This window comes from Zonotrichia leucophrys, chromosome 2 (assembly GCF_028769735.1).
Source record: "Zonotrichia leucophrys gambelii isolate GWCS_2022_RI chromosome 2, RI_Zleu_2.0, whole genome shotgun sequence".
Lineage (NCBI taxonomy): Eukaryota > Metazoa > Chordata > Aves > Passeriformes > Passerellidae > Zonotrichia > Zonotrichia leucophrys.
The window spans coordinates 69,127,727-69,151,101 of NC_088171.1; the positions used below are offsets into that span (position 1 = coordinate 69,127,727).

General features: G+C 48.0%; 1 protein-coding gene across 1 annotated transcript; it reads left to right on the forward strand.

The window, feature by feature from the left end:
* Positions 1–13,006: 13,006 nt before the first annotated feature.
* LOC135444139 (tubulin beta-2 chain) lies at positions 13,007–15,602 on the forward strand. Its single transcript, XM_064705365.1, has 4 exons — positions 13,007–13,133; positions 13,626–13,734; positions 14,005–14,115; positions 14,310–15,602. The coding sequence occupies exons 1-4, from the start codon at positions 13,077–13,079 to the stop codon at positions 15,368–15,370; spliced, it is 1,338 nt and encodes a 445-aa protein (XP_064561435.1). The 5' UTR covers positions 13,007–13,076; the 3' UTR covers positions 15,371–15,602.
* Positions 15,603–23,375: the final 7,773 nt, after the last annotated feature.

The window sequence follows — 23,375 nt, forward strand, 5'->3', positions numbered from 1 at the left end:
CTCACGCCTCCCCGCGCTCTGCCGCCTGCCCGCCCGCCCGGCAGAGGGATAACGCGAGGCAGCCGCAGCGATGGGGAAACCCCGCTAGGTGGCAGGTGAACCCCGGCGTGCGCGCCCGGCACACCGACGGCTCCGGGGAGCCACCCGAGAGGAGCCCCGGGGCTCCAGACGAAAGGGAAAGGGTTCAGCCTTCCCTGTGCAGCCTCGGGAAGGGGGAGGAAGGTCACAGCGACCTTGGCTTCATTCAGCTATGCAGGTTTTCGGCATCGGGGATCTACAAAGCAAGTGATTCGGGTTTGCATAGCTCTGGAGAATATGGAGCCGTGAATAATTAAAAGCCCTACTTTGGGTGTGAATTCTGTGCTCATCCTCTTTCCGCCGCAGCATAGCAAAATCGGTCATTACTGGAGAGGATTTTCAGTAACTGTACCGTCTGTTGCTGATAAGAATATTGTCGGGTCCCCGATGGCCGTGGGCCCTTTACAATTGGAAACATGGATCTTCACACCACCGGCAGGGCAATCATCGCTGCACAAAGAACAAGAACGTTAAGGGTGCAGGTTGGCTTTTTATGAGCATTGCCTCTGCCTCCGGTTTCCTATATACCGCTGGAAATCAAAATTCCCATTTCTAAATGGTAAGACTTCATTTTCCCGTTGAAGAAATGGGTGGAGAGGAAAGAACCCTTCATCATTTTTCTTCCCTGAGCCACTCCAGTTCTTCTGGCATCTGCCAAAAGAAAATCCTCAGCCCTGTGCTAATTTCTGGCCATGCTGCTGCAGTGACACTAAATCCCGGGAGGCAGCTAAGCCCGGCTCAGCTGCCATACCCCGACATCCCATGGCACAGGATCAGCTTGGAAAGGGGGGGGGTTACACGCCACCCCCCTGCCCTACATTTGTCACTTGATTCTTTTTGCACAAAGCATTAGGGGATGTATGGTGTCAGCCCCCCACTATATCTGTCCCCTGCCTCGCTGCTGAAAGAGCATCGGGCTTGTGCTGGTCCCCCATGCCCACTCTACAGCCAGGCCTGACCCCTTCCCTCCATGTGGGCTGGCCTCCCACAAAGTGAGGTCTGCAGAAGCTGGGAATTGTGTTGGGGCTCAAAAACCTGTCCCCACAGCCTGTTGCAAGCTGACACATTGCCTGCGGCAGCTGTGAAATCAGACAGGCAAATAGGTGACAGAATCCACCTTAGAAGGGAGAGAGTGTTGGCTGCATGCACTGTGCTCATTGAAGCTGTAGGTTCACTCTGCAGCTGGGTAGGCAGGCCTGGCAGCTAAAACAGCCAGGAGCATTGCAGAAATAAAATTCTAGGAACAGGATAAAATGTCTGCTGGGAGCCACACAGGTGGTGGTGATGAGATTCCTGTGGTTAGACACCTGCAGGTGATGGAGGAATTTGCCCCAGGCTTGTTTGATCAGTAGAGAGAAGAGGGAATATTAGGGCACAGTTCAGCTGAGCTGCTTTACCTCTCTCTTTTGAGAGAGAAGGAACCTCTCTTGCCTGGTTTCCATTGACTTGAAAGGAGATGAGGGTGAAAGGGAAGGCGTTGCACAGCTTTGCAGACAGATTTATTCATGCAGGTAAATCCTTCTCTAAGTGTTCAGAGCTGGTTTCTTTGCTATGCTGGGTCAGAGTTGACTTCTGCAATGTAGTCCTAGTGGAGGATCTGTTCTAACAAAGTTCCAGCTCAGGGTGTCTTCCCGCAAAGTAGAAGTTTGGGCCTCCCTTGTGTGCTGAGCCTTTGTTAAAGTAATCTGCTGGACTGAAGTAAGAGTTTTCTTCACTGCTCTTTCCACATCAGGTGCAAATGTCTGGTATTGCTTCTGAGGCTGTCTCCTGACTTGTTTCTCCCTACATGGAACTGCCCCTATTTCATCATGCTGTGATCTGTTCCTCTTCTCACCAGGAGTCTTCTCCAAAATGCCTGTAACTGCCCTTATACTAAACCCTGCAGACCTCTACAGGGCTCCTCTCCTTGTTAGCAGTTCTGTGTATTCAATGCTTTTCTGTGAAATGCAGCTGCTCTCTGTAAATCATGCTAAATCCTTGTTTAAGCTCAGAAAAGGAAAAACATTCATCTAGTGACTAAAATGCTAGTTAAGCATTTTTATTTGCCGCGCAGGTGTGTGAGTAGAGCTGTGCAGAACCAGACCATCAAGTGTGAAATGAATTTCTCTATTACAGTACTGCAAGGTCATGAGAATCCCTACAAAATAAGAGGGGAAAGCACTCTATATGTGTATGGACCTTCTTGCATTTCCTTTAAAATGCTCGGTTTTTTCACTGTGGCCTTGAAAGCAGCACCCATAAGTCTGCCTTGTTTGTCAGGGTTGAGGCTGAAATGAGCCTCAGGTGTAGTGACACCTGAGGAGAGACACCTGACTGGAGAGAAAAATAAAGATAAAGCAAACACATCTTGGTAAAAGCACTGCCTGTTTATATGGGTGTGCATGTGTTCCTGCTCAGGTGAGATCCAAGCTCTGGGAAGGGTGATTTAAAGGTATTTAGGATTTAGAGGTACTTCTATCTACCTTGTTGTTCTCCAAAAGTTAGGTTGCCCCTAAGAGTCACTAGTCCTAAACCTTGATTTTTCTTGATCATCATCTCCCCTCCAGTACAGTTTTAAGTGAGGAGTAAATCTTCTTCCTGGTAACTGTGAAGTCAAGACCCATAAAGTATAGTTATGAACTGGGATATCACTGAGAGCAGCAATTTTTTCTGATTCCAAATTGTATTCTGTGTTTTGGCTCCTGCATGAATAAAGAGTGAATCTGACCTGCAGGAAGGCAGGTAACAATTAGTGTGTGTCAGTGAACCTCCTGTTGATGCCTAGGATGTTCCAGTTTTCTTGATTTGCCATCCTTCTGCAGAGGAGTAAATCACTCTTGATAAAGCCAAGCAAAACCTTCCAACTGCTCTGCTAAGGCTCCATGACACCAGGCTGCTGCTGTGGTAGCTGTGCTGCACTCCCAGGCTTCCAGGGATCTACTCTGTTTGAGGCTTGGATGCTCATTGTGTGTAGACTTCCATCAGTGGCATCAGATGGCTGAGGGGCTCTTTTCTCTACCTCTACATCAAGGCACCTTGAGGATCTGGAAAAAAATACTTCCTTGTTTGTTTCTTGGGGGTTTTTTCTATCATTGAATGGTTTTTCTCAGCTGGATCTATCATCTGATGTAGATTGTTGTCCCACGGCTCAAAAACTTGTGCTGTCATCATGGAGGGCAGAATCAGGCAAGCAAGAAAGGCAGAAGTGTCTCTGCTTACACTTTAGTGTTACCATGGTTGTGAGGCTTTGGCCATCTAAACCAGTTTAAGCTGGGGCTGGCCCAGTCCTTCTTTCTTGTGCATCTGATATGATGATGAGTCAGGATCCTGGCATGGGTTGTTGGTTAGCTGTGATAGGAAGTTGCTCCTGAATCATCTAACCATGGCCATAGGGGTAACCTGAGGACTCAAAACCCTCTGTCAAGTGTTGGTCAGCCTGAGTTGTAGTCCCAGAAAAAGCAATGGAAAGAGAATCCAGGCTAGAACTTCTGAAAAAATTGCAGAAAATGGAGGAATCAGACTTGTGAACTTGTATGAAAATCAGTTTAAGAGGTCTGCAAGGGGACTGCACCAAGTTCATGCTATGAATCTCACAATCCAAAGCACTATAAAGCAAGCCCTCTCTGAAAAACTCTAGTGAGCAGATGCAAAATATACACATACAAGCAATTCCACACCTTCAGTAGCTGCTATGACAGTGTTAGCAGAACTGCTACAACAACTCCTCATCATACATGTTGGTACCTAGGCAGGCACTGCTGCAAGGAAATTAAGTTCCTGATTTCCAAAAGACTTAAGGTAATGGGTTTTGGGTTTTTTTCTGGGGTTTGTAATCTTAGCTCTTAGGATTTCCATACATGTGGGATGAAGCCTGGAATGCAGGTAGCACAGCAATTCTCTGTCAGTTGGATCTTCTGCACAGTGTGTTTGATTAGAAATCGTGTCTGTTAGGTTTTGTGCCTGACTGACCCAGTGGCCTCCTGCAAATCCCTTCCACCCTGTTTTATTTCAGTCCTCTGCAGACTAGAAGAGTACGGTAATTGTTGCCTATCTCCCTGCAGCTGAACACAGCTCCATGTGACACACAGCTTGTAAGGACCTTTGTGAGCCCAGACTACATTTCTGCTGATATCAAATCAGACAGTTTCCTTTCATTGTCATATGAGTCATTGGAGGACCTTGCCTTAGATCTGCTGGAGCATTTGAGACTTGTGGTGTCGTAGCTGCTGGACGGGAGGCACTAACACAGAGTGACTCATTGCTCCCCTTGGGGACAGGAGGTTTATGCAGTCAACTGGAAATCATATTTTGTATGCAGATAGACCACTTCATGGTGGAGAATCCCAAAGAATCTCACCCACACCCCTACATAGATGTCAGCAGCTGTAGTGAGATCTGCAGGAGCAGTGGGTTATTACACACCTGTGACCTGACAGGGAAGGGCACAGGTGGAAAAGGCTAGTGGAAGTGGCTTTTTGAAAGACTGAGAAGGGAAGGAAAAAACCCCATGAGACAGTACTGAAAAACATTTTCCTTTATATTCCTCAATTCAATTTCTAAATCTTATGTGACATACAAGACAGCTGGTGGATCCTGATATTTTTCTGTCCCTGGGTCACCCAGACCAGTGCCAAGCCAGGGCAGAGAGTATGTAGTGTTCTTGAACCAGAAGGAACATCAGTCTGCTGCAGACTCAAGAGCTCACTTGTCTGCTCAGGCTGAACGTGACAGAGAGTCACGTTCAAAGCCATGGAAATTACTGATTCAACATGCAGCACTGGCAGCCACATAAACAAAGGTTTGACCGAGATTCAGGCTGCTTTGGGAGTGGAATGAAATTCCTTTTTTTGACAGATAGTTTGCTGTTGCCATGGTTATGGAACTTGCTGCACTTCTGGTCTCTTCCCCACCCCTCTGGGTACTTTCCTTCTGCTGATGCCAGGATTTCCATTTTTCCTTAACCTGCAGGTCCGACTGGACGTGCCTGTGTGTGGCTTGTCCCATTCTCCAGCATGCCAGAAGGGCCTGCCTCTCAGTCTGGTTCTCCAAACAGCCACTCTCTTTCATTACTCTTTAAAGTGATGCCATGGCCTTTTCATTTTTCCATTTGCAAGCAAGCAAAACTAGCTGTACAAAACCAGCCTTGATTATTTTCCATCTTCTTCCCTGAGCAAGGCAGGAAGTTAACAGACCTTGCATTGTCCCTTAGCAGCCTCCCAGTCTTCACTCAGAAGTTCCTCAGCTCAATTCAGTTTTTTCTCTTGGCTTTTCCTTCCTGCTCTGTTGAACAGAGTGTTTTAGCCAAAAGAGTAAATATCTCAAACAATCATTTGTACATTACTAGAGAGCAGCAAATGTCACCTGATCCATAAGGATATGGTTGCTTTGGCTAGGATCTCCAAGTTCCTAGTACAGTTCTTGAAAATCATTATTTAGATCTGGTGTGTATTTTATTTTCTATCACAAGCATATCAAACAGCTACTCTTTGCCCCCTCATCGGTGTATCTGGTGTTATTGGTGATTACACAGGATATAGCTTTCCCAAACGTCACTTTAGTGACCTGTTTCCAAATTCCTGAGTTAAAAACATTTAAAATATTAATTCCCATTAGTAGCCAAAGATAAGGGTGTTCCCTATTTGCATGACAACAGAACAGACAGAATAGTTTGGCTGTCAGAACACATCACCCTAGGAAAATGTTATCAATTCCTTTACTGCATTTTCAAAGTACAATCCCAAGAGGCTGAAACTGCATCTTCAAAAAGTCTGTGTCCCACCCTTGAACAGCAGCTGAAAAATATCCTTCACTGCTGCCTCTCAGAAAGCATGAGAAATTATGTCCCTTTTCTGCTTTTGTGTTTGAAAAAGCTGGTGCCAGGCACTGTTGCTGCTATTTCAGTGTCCTGAGGTGGATTCTTCCTCAGGATTGAAAGATCTGTGTACGTGAAATTAAATGTTTCTCATGAGGCAAACACAAATTGGTGAAAAGTATCCCTAAATCCTGTGAAGACCCATAAATGGGAAAATGGGAGGAGAGAGCAGGACAAAGGAATTCGTGCCGTTTGGAAGTGAAACCTTTTTTTAATGCGTTCAGAATCTGAGCCAGCCTCTACACAAATCAATTGAAAAAATACCTGCTCCTGTGAGCAGAAGATAAACCTTGTAATGATGAGCCTCACTTAGCCATTGTGTGAAATGCTGCAGTGTGTGCTCAGAGGCAGTGCTGGATGCTTTGCTTACCTACCTGCATCCCCACCTGTGCCAAGGTGAGGCCTCAGCCCATAAACCCAGGCAACTCTGCAGGCACAGGTCGACACCCCCCTACAAGCGCCTGTCAGTCACCTACACGGATGCTTCCGAGTGACAATATCAGGACAGGCGCTGCTGTCCTCTGCCACCACACCCCAATTTTCCTGCCTTTTCCTCCTCACTGCAGCTCCAGCACAGGGATTCCGTAAAGCACAAGGGGAAGGAAGGGATGGAAACGGTGCTGTCTTGATGAGGATGCTTCCAGCTTTAATAAGCCAGACGATCAAAGCCTTTGTGTAAATCCTGCCATCAGGAGAACGGCTCTGCTGCTGCACTGACAGCACAGCCCAGCCCTGCACAGCTCCCTGCTTTTGTCAGCTGCGAGCTCCTCACACCCAGATCATCTCCCTCCAGCCCAGCACCGGACGGCAACTGGTGCCAGGGACAGAGACATGGCTCAGTCATTTTCTTTGCCAGTAAGACAGATATCTAATGCACATATGAGTGGTGTGGGGACCAATTTTTTCAGCCTTCAAAATCACATTTCTTTCCACTCTTCTGAAAATGCTTATCAGAGGCACCTGAGAGGCCAACGCAGCTGCTTGATGAGGTCTCTACGATTAATTTGCACGATCATGCCTTTAGCAAAGGCAAAAAGTGTTAACGAGTTGACGAGCACACTCTTCCATACAGCAAGCAGCGCTGCCAGCCGCAATGTAACTGCAGGGAGGAGAGAGCAGGGTGGTGGCAGAAGACCTTGAAAAAAATTTCTTTGTTCAAACCGGTTACAAAGGCTCCTGCTTCCCTAACATACCAAATCCGAACTGGTCGAGGGAGACAAGGGATTCAGTAGAAATTAGACTTAGTACTGATGCAGGGCAGTGTGTTGCTATCGGGGTTTCAAGGATGAGTCGTTGGGGTGGAAAGAAAATTTTTTTTAACCGAGGAGAGTCGAAACAAATAAGGAATATTTGCTGGGCATGTGGCTCCTGTGTTCTGCACTGCCAGATTCTGACCTGATGGCTGCAAATGACGGTCATGCCAGCGTTTCTACCCTCTGACAATGCCATTTGCAACAAGACCTTCAAATTGTGCAAATTTGTCCAATTACTTGAGCCTGAACATACACACCCCCCAAAAAAATCCTGCTTATGAAAGAAAGGAACAAGACCAGATTTCAAGAATAACTCAGACAAGCAAGTGAATATTTTCTTTCATGCCCTGCTCTTTTGCATTTACTGAATTTGTTCCACATGAATGTAGAAACAGCTGCATCAGCAACAGTACTGAGACTGGAACCTTATTAATATTTATGCCTGGCAAGCAGAGCACACAGGAATCAAAATGCTTTCCCATCATTGGTTCAGAGACCCCAGCGTCCATTCAACATCTTGCCACATTTGGGGCTTGGGCAAGCGGATTTATTAGAGAGCAGATCAATTTCTCATCAACACTCTCACCCAGTAGTAGGCAAACTGCCCTTTGCCTCTTCTTACCTGCTCTTTGCTTCTCATCATTTAGTAATTTCCTAATTAGAGAAACCATTTTTCATCTCTCTTTTGCACTTCTGTAGTTTATATTCCCATGTATTATATATTCTTGAAGAATTTATAGATGCTTGAATTATTATTATTAATGTTATAATTTCCTTATATGGGGGCATACCCATCAGCCTTAGTGTGAATGAGATGAACCAGGAAACAGCACCAACACAGGTTCATTATGTGCTATGGGAAACCAAGTGCACAATATGTGGCACTATGCACATGAAAGGTGTCATGTGGTCCTGGGATGTCCTTTAGAGCCTCCTTTGGGGCTTTTTACTGCTGTAATTTTTGCTGACAAAGTGCTGCAGTGAGAGTCCTTAAGCTGAGACTGGGGGGTTTCCTTTCTGAGAGCACTGAGTGGGGTTTTGGCTGACAGCCTTGCTCCTGCTTTTGTTTTGTGAAAGCAATCCTTACTTTGTGTAATAAAGAGGAATTGGTGAGCACACAGGTGCTTTCAGAAAAAAATTAAACAGTCACAGAGTTTTAACTATTTGCTAGGTACAATGATTTGTAGCAGCAGTAAAAGAGAAAACAATTATCCTGCAATCTGGCTGAAGCCCATTGCGGGGAGGATGCACCAGAAGTTCCTGGCCTTAGCAGGGATGGGCCAGGATGGGCAGCACTGGCAGGGGCTACGGGGCAGCTGCCCTGGCCCTGGGCCCTGCTGGCAAGCATGGCAGCACTGTGAGGGTGACCCTGCTCCACTGGGGGGCTCCCTGGGGGACATGGGGGCTGTGGATACAGCCCAGACCTCACCCACTGGGCTTGTTGGGTGACCAGAGCCCACCCAGCAGACAGGGTGGTGTGGGGCCACTGCTGACAGTGTAACCACCCCTCACTCTCCAGTCCTGGGTCACCGTGTGGATGTCTCATTGGGACACATTGGCGTTAACCCTGGGTACTGAGGCCTGAGGCAGCTTGGCACTGATGAGCTGTGGGGTTTAAGCATTGCACTGATGGGCAGAGACAGACTCTGGTGTGCTGGCCGGGCAGCTGCAGGCAGAGGGAGGAGGGCTGGACTTTGCTGCTCCCATGAACAGTGTTGATGCATTGCAGTTTTCTGCTGCCTTTCTTCTTTCTTCCTTTGGAGCCTCACAGCTTTCCATGCTGGTGTTGATTCTACCCTGTCCTTCAGCCACTGATGATCATGTTCCTATAATTTTCTCTCTGCCTGCAATTGTACCTTTTCTTGTCAGGCAGGGGGCTGTGCTGCTGGCTTTCCCACAGCTTAGCAATTTTCTCAGGAGTTTGGGTCTGAGCAGTGCAGCTGGGCTATGTTACAGCCAGGGGTTTTGTTGGGAGCACGGGTAATGAGGGTCACAGCACAGAGCTGTGGCTACTACCAGCCCTGTCCTTTCCCAGCAGCTGGCATGGATGGCTCCAGGTAACCACTGGCACAGACTGCAGGTAACCTGTAAGCAAAACCATGAAGACATGTGGAAACAGAGATACTCAACAAAATTTTGTTTGCAAAATGTTCCTTCTCCACCTGCACCATCCCGAATTCCTCTCAAATGTACCCAGGGTCCTCACAGCCCACCCCTCACTGACCCTCTGCTGAGCTACAATGATTCATGCTGAGGAGAAAAATATTGGTTTGCCCTAAATGATCTAATGAGCCACCCTAGATGTCCAGCTTGGTCGATGGCCTAAGACTTCAACTCATGAGAGTCCAAACTTCTAATTTTTCTATAATGCAGCATCCTTTCTCTCAATATACAGAAGGTCTTGGTGCTTCTCTTGGGGGTTTGGGCATAACTTCAAGGTCTGTAAGGAATTTCCATCCTTCTGAGAGGAGCCACAGACAAGGAGTGGGATCTCCATGAAATGTGATGCTGAGCCATGGGTCCAAGTTTCATTTTAGAAAACGTGTTCTAATGACCCACAAACTGTGCTGCAGCACATCCCACAAAAGCACGTATTTTCTATTATAAATTAAAATGACTGAGTCTTTCCCTTGGGCTTTTGTTAGCTGGCTTTTGCAACCTTCTGCATCTAGCAAGGAAACCAGGACTTTCTTTAATCAGTGCCCACTTCAACAGCGTAAGACAGAGGCTCTGACAGTGATCACACCCAATCTTGTAGTGGGAGGATGGGAGCCACAAAAGGGAGTTTGGAGAGCACATGTTAGATAAAACTGGGTTGATCCTCTGAGTTTAATTAAAGGAGCTCTTGACTGCGATTGTCTTATTCCTCCTCTAATATCGAGAACGACAGTGAACAACCTTGCAAGCTGACATTTCATCCGCCCTTCCGCCATTCCCGCAGTCCCCTACCCACAGTGCTTTTACCCTGGGAAATCAGCCTGGCGAGTGAAAATGTTGCAGCTCTTTTTTTGTTGTTCCTTTTTTCCTGCCGGGCGGGGGGGCCGTTGCCGGGGAGATGGGGATGGAGCAGCGCAGGCAGGGCCGGCCCCGGGGCTGGGGCAGGGGCTGCGCTGACAGACACAGCAGTGTGAGGCAGAGCCAGAGGGGGAGAGGGGCACGGGCAGCCAACAGCTGAACACTTCATTTCCCTGCGAGTCCTTCACAACAAGCTGTGCCGAACCTTTGAGGAACTCTCCGTGCCAAACACTCACCTTAGAATTAAAATGGACTTTGTCTAAAGTCTCCCGAAGTGACTTGAACGGCTGCATTCACCTCTAAGGACTCTGGTCTGGGGGCTGCAGAAAGGCTGACCTGGGTTTCCTCTCTCAACCCTCTGAAAAGCAGCTATTTATTTTTAAAATAAACATTTCACCTGTTTTTCTTTTAGTTTCAACAAGTTCTATATAGTAGATATACTTGAATCCTCCCTGCTTCGAAGAGGTGTATTAATTTATTTTAAGGCAAAGCTGTTGGGGTGGGTTTCTTTCCTCCACTGTTAATAATCTGTTTTCCTTGAATTGGATTTTAAAATGGCTTCCTTTGAAGCCTCAAGCTGTTAGGAATGAGCTTAGCGTAGGTATGGAGGATGTGTAAAATCAGCTACTCCCCTTCACACAGAAATGTCTGTTATTCTCCTCATAAAAAAAAACTAATCTGCAGTGTACAACAGGCAGGTTAGTTGGAAATAATAGTAGCAAAGAGTCAGAGTACCTGTATTTTGCACCAGCTCTGCTGTGACAGGGTTTTCAGAAGCACACCCGCCGCAGCCATGGGAAAGGCTGACATTAATTTGAATCATTACCTGGAGCGGTCAGTGGTCCCCTGGAGCTGCTAATCTGCAAGCTATTCTTGAACAAATAATTGTAGATGAGGATGTTGATTATGCAGTTAGCATGCCACAAAAAAATGTTCGCTTGGAATTACAGCTACACATTGTTTGTGAAGCGTACTCAACCAAATAATTAAATTGTTCCTGGCTTGGGCCAGTAAAAACAGATTTCAGAGGGACTGCAAATTATAGCAATAATTTTTCTCAAAATCACTACTGAAGACACAAACGTGAGGCTGTATTTTCTAGCACGCCTTTTGGAGATGGGATACCTTCTCACCGTAAGGCAAACAAAAGAAAGGTGTGGATGCGTTGGCATATCAATCAGAGGAAACCGGGTTGTGCTGAAGATTGCCTTGGAAGAAGGTAAAATCAGATCTGGAGTAATCCATATGCAAGGTTATCGATCTGCATAAGCCAGGTTAGAGAGATTAGGGACATCGGCACGTGTGTAGAACAAAGGAAGAGGAAAGACGAAGAAATATACTGAAGAAATATGGGTTAAAAATGGTGATGTGCTTTAATTTGCACGTCTAGAGTAGCCAAGTGTAGAATAGACGAAGTAGCCTACATCTAGTGGGTCACTAAAACGGGGTTTAGTGGAGTCCCGCCCGGCGCTGGCTACGGGGAGCCTGCCTGGACTTTCGGCGGCTGGGAGCAGTCCCCCGAGGGAGCCGCGCCCTCCCTCCGCTGCACACGCACACTGAGACGGTGGCGAGAACCAGGCGATGCCGAGGAGGAGCGGGCACGCCGGGCTGACCGCCCCGAAGGGAACCGTGACGCCCTGCCCGTGCTCTTCCTCCCCGCCACCTCCGGCGGTGCGGGCAAGTGCCGTGCCCTGCCCGCTGCCGCGGCCCCCGCCCCGCCACCGCTGTAATGCCCGCGGTGACCTACGGGCTGCTCAAAAATAAAGTGAGGGACAAGAAATCATCTCTGGGGACCACATTCAACCCTCTCCTGCTCCCCCCTCCCCTCCTTTCTTAATCCCTCAGCATCTGTAAATCCGCATGAAGCGCCGAGGAGCGAGAGCCGCTTGCTGCAGAGCTGAGGGAACCTCCCCCCTCAGCCCCCGGCCCCGTGCTGCAGCCCCCGCGCCATTGTCTGTCTGCCGCCGGGTCGCGGGTGGCTGCGGCCGCACGGGGCACAGCGCGGAGCAGCGCGCTTGGCTGGAGAGCGGCTCCCGGCTCAGCTTCGCACCAAATCCGACCTTTTTAGGCATAGAAAGAGAAGCCGAGCTCGGCACCGAGGCGAGGCAGGCGGGGACCGCTCGAGGGCAGGCAGGGCTGGCGGGCAGGATCAGCGCACAGCCCGTGCTGGAGGGAAGCCCACCCGCGTCGTGCCGAGGGCCGACAAACCGGGTCAGGGCGCGGGGCTCCTGACCGCCGGTGCGGGCTTGTGCGGGCACAAGGGCGGCGACCACGGGCGCCTGGTGATACCGGCGGGTGCACGGTGCCTCCACGGGGGAGGGAGTCTCCCGCCGGCACCGTGTGAACGGAGACACGGGCGGGGGGGCGGGGGCAGCCGCGGGGTTCCCCCTTCCACCCCCCCGACGGCAACGCCCGCTGCTGCGGCAGGGAAGGCTGCCCTTCACGGGGAACAAAAGGCTGCGGCGGTGGCGGCCGCGGGAGGGCCAAGGGTGGGACGGCGGCCGCAGGGAGGTTCCGCGGTTCACACGTGGGCGGCCCCGGCCCGGCTCGGCCGCCCCATCGCGGCGCTCGGCCCCTTTGTCCCTGCTGTCACGCCGGACCGGGGCTGTGGCGGCGCGCCCGGACCCCTCCCGCCGGCCACGCCCCGGCCGCACCCCCCGCGCCCGGACACGCCCCCCGCGCGGGACACAATGCCCGGGCCCGCCCCGCCCCCGCGTGATCATTGGCTCCGCGCCGTTCCCGCATGACGTCACCGGCGGGGCGGGGCGCGGCGCCCAATTTAAGGGGCGGCGAGGGGCGCGGCCGCCGCAGCGGCGAGTGCGGGAGCGGGCGGAGCAGGCGGCAGGAGTAGCGGGGCGGCACCTTCGGACACCGGCACCATGCGTGAGATCGTGCACATCCAAGCCGGGCAGTGCGGCAACCAGATTGGCGCCAAGGTACGGACCGGCCACCCGCCCGGGATTCCGCGCGTGGGGCGGTGCCCGCTCAGCCGGGCTCCGCGTGTCTCGGGGACAGCGCTACCGAGACGGCGGGACCGCGACTTCCCGCTACGGAGCACCCTCGGGCTCCCCCATCCCTGCGAGGGTGCGCGCGGGACGGTTCCCGGCTATTCCCCTTAGGGGGAAGCGCGGTGGGGCATCCGCGCCATCGGTACGGCGCGCCTTGGGGAAGAAGGGTAGGGCGGGGACATCGGCTGCTGTCCATCAGCCCGTCGCCGGCTGCGGGGGTCCCGGGCGGGCGCGGGAAGGGGCGGCGGGGCGGTGCCACACCCCTCCCGTCGGTGGGGGGTGTGCAGGGCGCGGTAGGGGCTCGGTCTGGCCGGGGGGCCGCACCCACGCGCGGCGAATCCCTGCGCGCCACGTGGCGGGGACTTGGCCGGGGGGCGAGAGAGGGGCGTGGCGGCACTGACCACCCGTCTGTCCCCTCAGTTCTGGGAGGTCATCAGCGATGAGCACGGCATTGATCCCACGGGCAGCTACCACGGGGACAGCGACCTGCAGCTGGAGAGGATCAACGTGTACTACAATGAAGCCACCGGTAATGGCCCTCTGTAATGAGCTTCCCGGGGCAGGGGGAGTAGGGTGTGCAGGCAGGGGTCCCCCAGCCCTCTCCGCAATGGGTGACGCCCCAGCACAGCTTCAATGGCTGCTTTGTTTTCCTATCCCTGGATTTTTGCAAATTCCCACACCCTCCATACCCTCAGCAGCAAATCGTGGGGAAGCGGAAGGGAGCACAGCAGGGCTCCTGTGACACCGGCTGCCTGCTGCAGGGCTGTAACGCTGCTGCTGCTGCTGGTTCTCCCCACAGGTAACAAGTATGTCCCCCGTGCCATCCTCGTGGACCTGGAACCCGGCACCATGGACTCCGTGCGCTCCGGCCCCTTTGGACAGATCTTCCGTCCCGACAACTTTGTCTTTGGTGAGTGACTGTGGCACGGGGGAGTTCCCAGAACTCCACACGCAGAAAAGGCTCGGAGCGAGTATGCAAGTGACCCTGGGGAGCCTGAATCCCCATGCAGAGCGGGGATGGGCTGAGAGGGAAGGGGCAGTGGCATCAGCCGTGTTTGTCCCCGGGGCGCTGATGTGGCACGTGGCTTGTGGTCTGGCCCGCAGGTCAGAGCGGGGCTGGCAACAACTGGGCCAAGGGGCACTACACGGAAGGCGCCGAGCTGGTGGACTCTGTGCTGGACGTGGTGAGGAAGGAGTCGGAGAGCTGCGACTGCCTCCAGGGCTTCCAGCTGACCCACTCGCTGGGCGGAGGCACGGGCTCCGGCATGGGCACCCTCCTGATCAGCAAGATCCGCGAGGAGTACCCCGACCGCATCATGAACACCTTCAGCGTGATGCCCTCGCCCAAGGTGTCGGACACGGTGGTGGAGCCCTACAACGCCACCCTCTCCGTGCACCAGCTGGTGGAGAACACGGACGAGACCTACTGCATCGACAACGAGGCCCTGTATGACATTTGCTTCCGCACCCTGAAGCTGACCACGCCCACCTACGGGGACCTCAACCACCTGGTGTCGGCCACCATGAGCGGCGTGACCACCTGCCTTCGCTTCCCCGGCCAGCTGAACGCCGACCTGCGCAAGCTGGCCGTCAACATGGTGCCTTTCCCGCGGCTGCACTTCTTCATGCCGGGCTTCGCCCCGCTGACCAGCCGCGGCAGCCAGCAGTACCGCGCCCTGACGGTGCCCGAGCTGACGCAGCAGATGTTCGACTCCAAGAACATGATGGCCGCCTGCGACCCCCGCCACGGCCGCTACCTGACGGTGGCCGCCATCTTCCGGGGCCGCATGTCCATGAAGGAGGTGGACGAGCAGATGCTCAACGTGCAGAACAAGAACAGCAGCTACTTTGTGGAGTGGATCCCCAACAACGTCAAGACGGCCGTCTGCGACATCCCCCCGCGCGGCCTCAAGATGTCGGCCACCTTCATCGGCAACAGCACGGCCATCCAGGAGCTCTTCAAGAGGATCTCGGAGCAGTTCACGGCCATGTTCCGCCGCAAGGCCTTCTTGCACTGGTACACCGGCGAGGGCATGGATGAAATGGAGTTCACGGAGGCCGAGAGCAACATGAACGACCTGGTCTCCGAGTACCAGCAATACCAGGATGCCACTGCTGATGAGCAGGGCGAGTTTGAAGAGGAAGGAGAGGAGGATGAGGCATGAAGTTGAGATGGGTAGGAGTTAAGTATAGTCTGAGCGGGCAAGTATTCATTGAGAGAAGGAATCTGTGCAGTTGTGCTGAAGCATGCATTTTTTAATTTGGTGCTCTCCACTGTTGCTTCTGTCAGCAGTTTTGTATCCTTGACTGTCCAATGTAACAGTAGTTGCAAAATACTTCAGAGTCTTCTGTTGAAATGGTTAACTTCTCAAACATAAAGGCTTTTTGTGTCCTAAACTGTCTCCTCTACTTTATTTCTCTCTAGATTAAGCAAGTAATTCTTGTGTAGTTTTCTGTAGCTTCGCTTCTCAGTTTATTCCTGAACTTCAGTGCAAGGTTAAATTCAATAAAACAAGAATTCTCAGGCTGTGAATTTTGCAGCACATGGGAGCTATAGTAGCTCAGCTGAAGATGCCAGGTATTTCTTAGGAACTCCTGTGTTTAACAGTGGCTAATTGTTGAGGCAAAAGCTGCTTTATCTGATAAAAACAAGTCGCTGCACTTGAATCATGTAATTCCTCTTTATGGACATACATGGTAGAGAGGTCAGAGAGAAGGTATTGAATTCCACATTGCAGGCTGTCAAAGCTGATTTGACAGGATAGCTGCAGGCTTCCCTTCCCAGGCTGCCATTCAGCAGCTTATTTAACTTGTTTCAGGGACTATAGTACAGGCATATGGGTGGCTGATTGGGATTTGACTTGATGCTGAGCTCGCTTGTCTTCCCCTCAACTCTCCTCTCTAAATACAAAAGTTCTGTGCAGAGAAGCATAGCTTTGTACTAACAGGCAACTTGAGGGCTCAAGTAAAAACCCAGGCTTTTTCTCTTCAAGAATAAAATTTGTGTTTCCCAAAAATAGCCACTAACCTGCCCTTAACTGTAAAGGGATTGATTCTACAGGGCAATCAATTCCCTCTAGGAGACAGAAGATGCTGGACAGATTTCTAGGCTCAAAGGTACCATATGGTACCAGAGCATACCATGCAATCTTAAGTCACCTGTAGATCCCCTGACAACAGCTGTGTCCAAGTTGCATGTTTACTGGGCAATTGTTTGCTCCTGGTCCCTGCAGCAGGAGATGAACCTCTACCCAGGCAGGGGAGAGCAGTGCAGCTGCGCCCTGCTGTGCAGCTTTGCAAAGGTAAGTGTAATTTCTTTACAGTGAGGGAGGGAGGGGGGATTGATGTTCCTATATTTAGGATGCAAGAACCCTGAATGAATCTACAACGCTCTTAACAGCAGTTAGCAAAGTTTCATAGATCCTAATCCTCCCACAGAGCAAGAGTGAAATCCCTGGTGGAGTTTAGCAGTTGCCCAGCACGTAAGCTTAGTCCTTAGTTCATTCAAACACCGCTTAGGGGAGTGGTCCTGCACTAGAAAATGTGTTGCTAAGAGAACTGCTACCAATGCTACAATTGCTGCAGTCCTTGCTGCTCTGAAAGAGCTGGTATTCACATATGTGCAGCCTCTATTGTGATCCTTTGCTGAAATGCTTGCAAGGCATTACTGGAATAAAGAATGAAAAGGGAGCTGCTGTGCATAACTAATATCTTGCCTGTTTTGAGTCCTCTGCCTGTGGACACTGCTGTGAATGTACGCTGTTCTTTGCTGATGGGCCTGGCCACGCTGGTGTGTGCAGGACAACAGGCACTTGCTAAAGCTTTTCTCTCATCTGTAGGTTTGGTTTCTGGTGTGCAGAGGAGTGAGAAGCTCTTAAACTGCCTGGACTGTCAGTAAACAAATACAGTCCTGTATACCTACAACATACTTGTATTTCTTAACACTTGAGCCGTTCTAGGATTAAACATTAGACAAATTGAAGTTGTTTTTAGTAACTGAGTCAATACATGCTGCCTCAGGCCCTTTGGGGAAATAACACTGTATCTGGTTGCCACAGTAACCTTGCCTTGAAATTACCTAGCTGGGTTGCACTTGAAACTGTTGATCATATAGGTTTAAGTCAGCAAATTAACCGAAACAGTTTCACTAAAAGAGAAGACTTTGGTCTTTGATAGTAGAGATTTTCCTTTCAGCTGTGACACTGTAGCAGTTTTCACTAGTATTCAACATGTCTAGCATCTAATTCTTAGTGTAATTACACTCTGTCTCTAGCTAATCCTTAAATATAGCTACCCAAGTGACACATTTCACTACAGCTCCCTTACTAGAAAGTAGGACACCATCCTACATTGCTTGCCTGTTGTTTCTAGTCTGGCTTTTTTTTGTTTTGTTTTGGGTTTTTTTTTTTTTTTTTTTTTTTTGTTCTAGAGGAAGAAAGCCCAGAAATAGAAATACTCTATAAAGAAACATGTCCTTTCGTAAATTCTACATGTCTTATTTGCCAATCATAATCATTAAAAATTAAAAATCAAGCCATCATTTTAGTGGGAGTTGAGAAATATAGAAAAAGGGGATACTGAAAGATTTGAAGGGAAGGTTCAAAGCCTGTTAGGAACAGTAAGTCAAATATAAGGGAGGTTGAGTCTCATTCTGGGCCTAGGACTGCTGTACCTATTTTTGTCTGTCTTTGATCTTTAGCTGTATTTATTGCCCAGGAGACCTTTCATTATAAAAACTGGAGCTGACTGCTATATGCAAAACAACAAAGAGGTGTATTCACAGGTCTTTGTGGTTGCAGTATTTCTGTTTCACAAAGAAAGCAGAACCACTGGAAGGATTTCAGATGAAGTTATCTGACTGCCTTAACCTCTCCTGGGTCAAGATTTGTATTTGTTCATGTAATGAACATTTAGGGCTAAAGGTCTTGCATGAGGCACCCTGTTTGGAAGAAATGGGGATAGATAATATAAATTTAGTGGTCTGCAGATTAAGCCACTTATAATGACTGATTTGTGTTGAGATATAAGTTAATAGTATAAAGCAATCTATTCTCGTTTCAATAGATCAGTTGTGGCCTGAAGGGAAGCATTCTCCTCTGTTGACAATTAGAGATGATAGTGTTGGAGATGGGAACAATCTCTTTATTTTTTTTAATTCCCTGTGTTAAATGTGTGTAATTTTTAAGCACATTAGTAGAGTGTTTTGACCAAGGGAAACAATCAGTGCTTGACTGCTGTTAAGTGCAAGAGGGTAAAGATAAATAAGGCTGTAAAAACAAGGCAGCATGCAGGTTTAATTTGAATAGAAATGGCAGGAGTCATGGTAGTACTGGGATGCCCTCTCTCCTAATTTCCCTTCCCTGGTTATTTCTAGAACCTCAGTCTAAACCATTGTAGCAACAGTGTTGTGGAAATATAATCCAGTATGTGGTCTGATATTTGAAAACTTGTAATGGGATTGTAAGCTTACATCTGTTTTCCAGTCTTTCAAGTAGGAGCTATAATAATTCTCCTCTTCCCAAGATACATGAAGTGCCTATATAAATCAAAAATTGGGTTGCATTAAGTATAAAATGGCATGACAGATAGACCAACAATCAAACCAGAGGCCCATTCTGTTGACAGGTGTATCCTTCCAGAAGGTATGAGGTGATCAACAGAATAAACAAAAGTAGCAATAGGATTTAAAACCCGAAGAAAAAATCCAGATGTTTGGCATTTCTCTCCAGTGAATTCCATGCAAAAACAGGGCAGACCTCTAATCTGTGCAGGGAAATTTGCTCATGGATGATGCTATCACGTGCTACATAGCTCAGAAGTGTGTGGTGCTAGTAGGTTTCTCTAGATATGCAAGTTCTGTGGGCTTAAAGAAAGTGTGATGGACTGACAAGAGTCCTTACGGGATGGTGCTGCCATGCACTACTGCAAAGCACAGCTCTGGTGCCTGGAGCGACTCTGGCAAAGTGGGGCAAGAGGGACAAGTTTTCTTGCCTCACTTGAAAAATTCGGGGTCTCTTTCTAATGCAGGGAGTATTGTTAGAGTTCTCCTCTTGTTTCCTTTGTCCTTTGCTCTCCCTGCAATCCCCATAGCCAAGTTATGTCTAAGATCAGGATGAAGCCCAGTAATGGCTTTCAGAAGGGCAAGTTACATGGTTGTTGCACTGAAATCACTTTCCAAATACCCTCCTCTCTCCCACCCAAAAGAACCCAAACCCAACCCCACACATCTCATTGTTTTATTGCTATTTTTTTCAAAGAAGGGCTGTTAATCTATATTAGATTCTGCCTCACAGTGGGAGGTGCTTTAACTACTGCTTTCTGTTTAATGAATCCTAATATTTTTGTTTGCTATAGTAGCTATGAGGAGGTAAAATCTTCTCAGGAGAAATCATGTGACTATCCCTTATTATTTGATACACAACTTTTCTCCCAAAGGATGCTATTCTGCTTTTCCTCTCCACATCAAAGCATAATGAAGAAGCATGTTTTAGAAATGGTAGCCTGCACGGGAGTTATAGGTTACATTTTTCTCCAAGCCTGTTCATTGTAGGAAAGGCACTGTTTTTTGCTTACAAATAATCCCCTTCTCAATCTTCCCATTTGTTTTTTCAGCTGCTTCTACATTTCCACAGAACAAAGCTTGTGACACTTTTGATGCTTTATGTGTGCCTGGGGTAATCTGAGTAAGGTTATTTTTTTCCCCTTTTCTTCAGCTGAAAATAAATCACAGAGAAGGAACTGATTTTGTATCAGGCATAAAAAGGAAAAAAAATTTTTTTTTGAGAATTTTTCACCTTCCACTCTAAAATCCATTCATACTTAGCACCTGCCTTTTGATACTTCAGCAATCACCTATCCTGGGCTGTTTGTTATTTATTAAAATGGGAAAGAGCAGACTATTTATTCTCAGATAAGACCCATTTAAATGGGAGTATCTTTAGCTTGCCTACAAGAAAATTCAAAATCAAAGCATTTGGTCAAAGAAAAGTGCCTCAGGACATGATGCATTTTGGAAAAAGACATTTCTTGGCCCTGAATCTCCTGGACAGCTGTCCAGCTGGAGCCCTCTGAGCAATGGAAACCAAAGCAGAGGGAGGGTGTGAGGTCTGCTGCGAAAGCCTGCCCATGCCCAGACATTCTGTCAGCAAAGGACACAGTGCAGGTGACAACTCCTCTCCCTGGGAAATTTAACAAGAAATGAACTGTTTCCCTGCTCCTAGTTTCACTCCTATTTTCAGTATTTTACTTGTGAATCTGCCAGAAAGAAAAATTGGGTCTCTTTGAAGTGTGTGTATAAGAAGGCTATCTATTTACAGTATCTAGGTAAAAAAGGAAATAATTTAAGAGTAGGTCATTCCTTCCTCCCCACTCAAAGTCATTTTTCCCTTACGAGCAGAATTCCACTTGTAAGGGAAGAAATCAAGTTAACTCTGTTAAATTCTTGTTTATTAACATTTGATTCTTCTAGTGTAGAGATTTTCCAACTGGTCTCAATTCATCCATATGTCATCCTTTATAATCAGGTTATTTTTCTCACTAGGCCTCTTTGGAAAGCTTAAGGCATAGGTTTTTGTTGGTTATTTTAATTTTTTTTTATTTTTAGTTAGTTTGTTTGGTGTTTGTGTGGTTTTTTAGTTTTGTTGTGGTTTTTTTTTTTTTTTTTGAATTTCTGGCAAGAATCCTTCTATCTTTGGAAAAAAAAAAAAAAATTTAAAAAGTTCAGTTTAAGCCGAATGTGAAAAACCCACACTTGCTCCAGAGTGGCTGAAGTGAAGTGGCTACCCTGGCAGAAGCTGTGTAGCTTATTCAGTAAAAGGTTCTGTGTTGTTTTGCAGTGAAAAATGTTTTCACATTTTCCATGAATGTAATAGAAAGATACTGCCTGTCTCCATAGTGAATAATTAAATGAGGTTTCAAGCAGATTCAAATGGTCTCACAACAAGCTTTACAAACACTTAATGAAATTCAAGCACTGACTTCTTACAGCAGCTTCTCTGCATCCAGCCTATTGCTGGTCTTATTAATTAATAAATTAATTGTGTGGCTCTTTTTTTGAAATTTCAGCCAAGAAATTTCCAGCTCCACCCTAGCAGGCAGGGATTAGAGATCTTATTGGCATTGAGAAAACTGCCACTTCCATAAGTGGGGCTGATTCAGTATCCTCCAGCTGCCAAAAAAGGATGGTCCTATTCCCCTTGTCCCTCTTCGGGTGTTACCTCTGTGTCATTTCCTCTACCAGCTTCAGGGCATGTCTGACCTTTTCACGAGTCTTTTCCTTTTCCTTAGCTCTGCAGTTAAGGACAGAAAATTGAGGGGGTGGAAGAAAGTTTTTCCTCAATTAGGTGGTGTGCCAGAGGGAGAACATGTGCAAAGAAGGAGGGAAACGTGGGCAGCTGGAAGCAGGAGAGAGCAAAACAAAGCATTGTTTGTTGATTCAGCCACCTAGTGCACCATCACCCTGAACTCCCCTGCAGAGAATCCGGGCAATTTTAAACACTGTACACTGAAACCCACCACAAACTACTGCATCTCTTAGCAGACCTCACAAGATGTAGTTCAGAGTTTGCCCAGTGTCAGTTTGAGTTACAAGTAACTATCAGATTGCAAGACTGCAAGGAGGCTGAGGAACAAAAGAAACAGTAACTAGCAGATCAAAGTCTCTATCTGTACCTTGTTCTCGATGACGTGCAGGAAGCGAACTGCCCTGGAAAACATGATAGCAGCATTTCGTTTCTATTGGTGCTACAATCTTAGGCATCTTTTGACTGGAGGACCCAGTTTGTAGGGATATCAGATGCGTTTGATCTACTGAGCAGCCTAAAAAAGGTAGATGCAGCCTGGATGGGGGCAGGAGCCATCTGGCTGCTACCCCATCACATCTGGTGTGCCAAGAGGAAATAATGAGAGGCTGCATTGTTTTGCTTTTCTTCTCAGTAAATCGCTGCCTGATGACGATCACCACATTTTCCCCTTTTTGGAATTGTTTTGTGACATGTGATCATGTTTATTATGGTAACTTTGGAAGCCAGAGAAGCAGGGTTCTGTTTGCTATGTCCTGTAGAAGCACATGCACAGAAATGCCTGACTCTCAGAGGTTATAATCTAAATTCACAAGAGGAACCATATGGTGTGAAAGAAATATTAGATTCACTGAGAAGCTGTTCTCCCCTCTAAAGGTGCATGGGTTATTTCAGAATTGACTGTGTCCCGAATTGCTCTGTAATGTGATTTTCTCTCACATGCTTATCCTCTCTACTCTTCTGTTCTTTGCCAAACACACAGGCCCTCAGGTATAATAAACAAAAGTTCAGAAGGCTCTACAATGAAGCTGCTTTTGTTCATTCATAAAAACATGCTCAGCATTGCTATATTTAACACATTGAGTTAAATGCCTACAGTGAGTTGTAATATTGAAATAAAAATAGATTTCCCTTTTAGATATTTTATTACTAGCATTAAAATCACTTTCACAATCATTTAATCCTCTTGCTGACAGAATATTCTTTTATCTTAATGCATATTGCAAATGATTAAGCATCGTGTTCCAAAGGTGGCCTCATACAGTCCTCATCAGTGGGAATGTCATAGTCACCAGGTAGAAGGCAAACAATAAGGTAACAAACAGAGCCTGCTCATTTGAGTACCAACAGAAAGCCTCAAAAAGCCATGTATTCTCTGATAGACATATCTGAGCAACACACGACATCAGCCATCACAAATGACTGAGACTAAAGCTGTGGGCAGACATTTTGTGTGCTTGAGAAGCTTTCCTATGTGTATGCTCATGATTCTTTCTCAAACAATGGGAAATCACAGACAGACATGAAAATGTTGTGGGATCCCTGTTGCCTCCCTTGAGCATCCATCACCAGGCTCCTTGTTGCCTTGGAAACTGGGTAGGCAGGGCTTGATGCAGGCAGGGAGGAGGCTGTGGCAGAGTTTCGGCTGCCGAGGGGTCCAAGGGTGTTCCTGAGCACATGCCCTGCCTTTGTATGAACAGGAGAATTTTGGCTTTCATTTGCAATTCTGACAACTTAGAATTTATAGAGCTATATTTAAAAAAAACCAAAACAATAGGGAACTCCCATATCTAAGTATCCTTGATGGCTAAGATTTGTTAAAGTGTTTGCCATAATGAAATGCTGTGAATTGACATTCAAGTAGTTGACA

Excerpts from the sequence above, each read along its gene's own strand:
- LOC135444139 (XM_064705365.1), top strand. The coding sequence starts at position 13,077 with ATGCGTGAGATCGTGCACATCCAAGCCGGGCAGTGCGGCAACCAGATT. Across the intron at positions 13,735-14,004 it reads GTACTACAATGAAGCCACCG|GTAACAAGTATGTCCCCCGT; the intron begins GTAATGGCCCTC and ends TTCTCCCCACAG. Across the intron at positions 14,116-14,309 it reads TCCCGACAACTTTGTCTTTG|GTCAGAGCGGGGCTGGCAAC; the intron begins GTGAGTGACTGT and ends TCTGGCCCGCAG.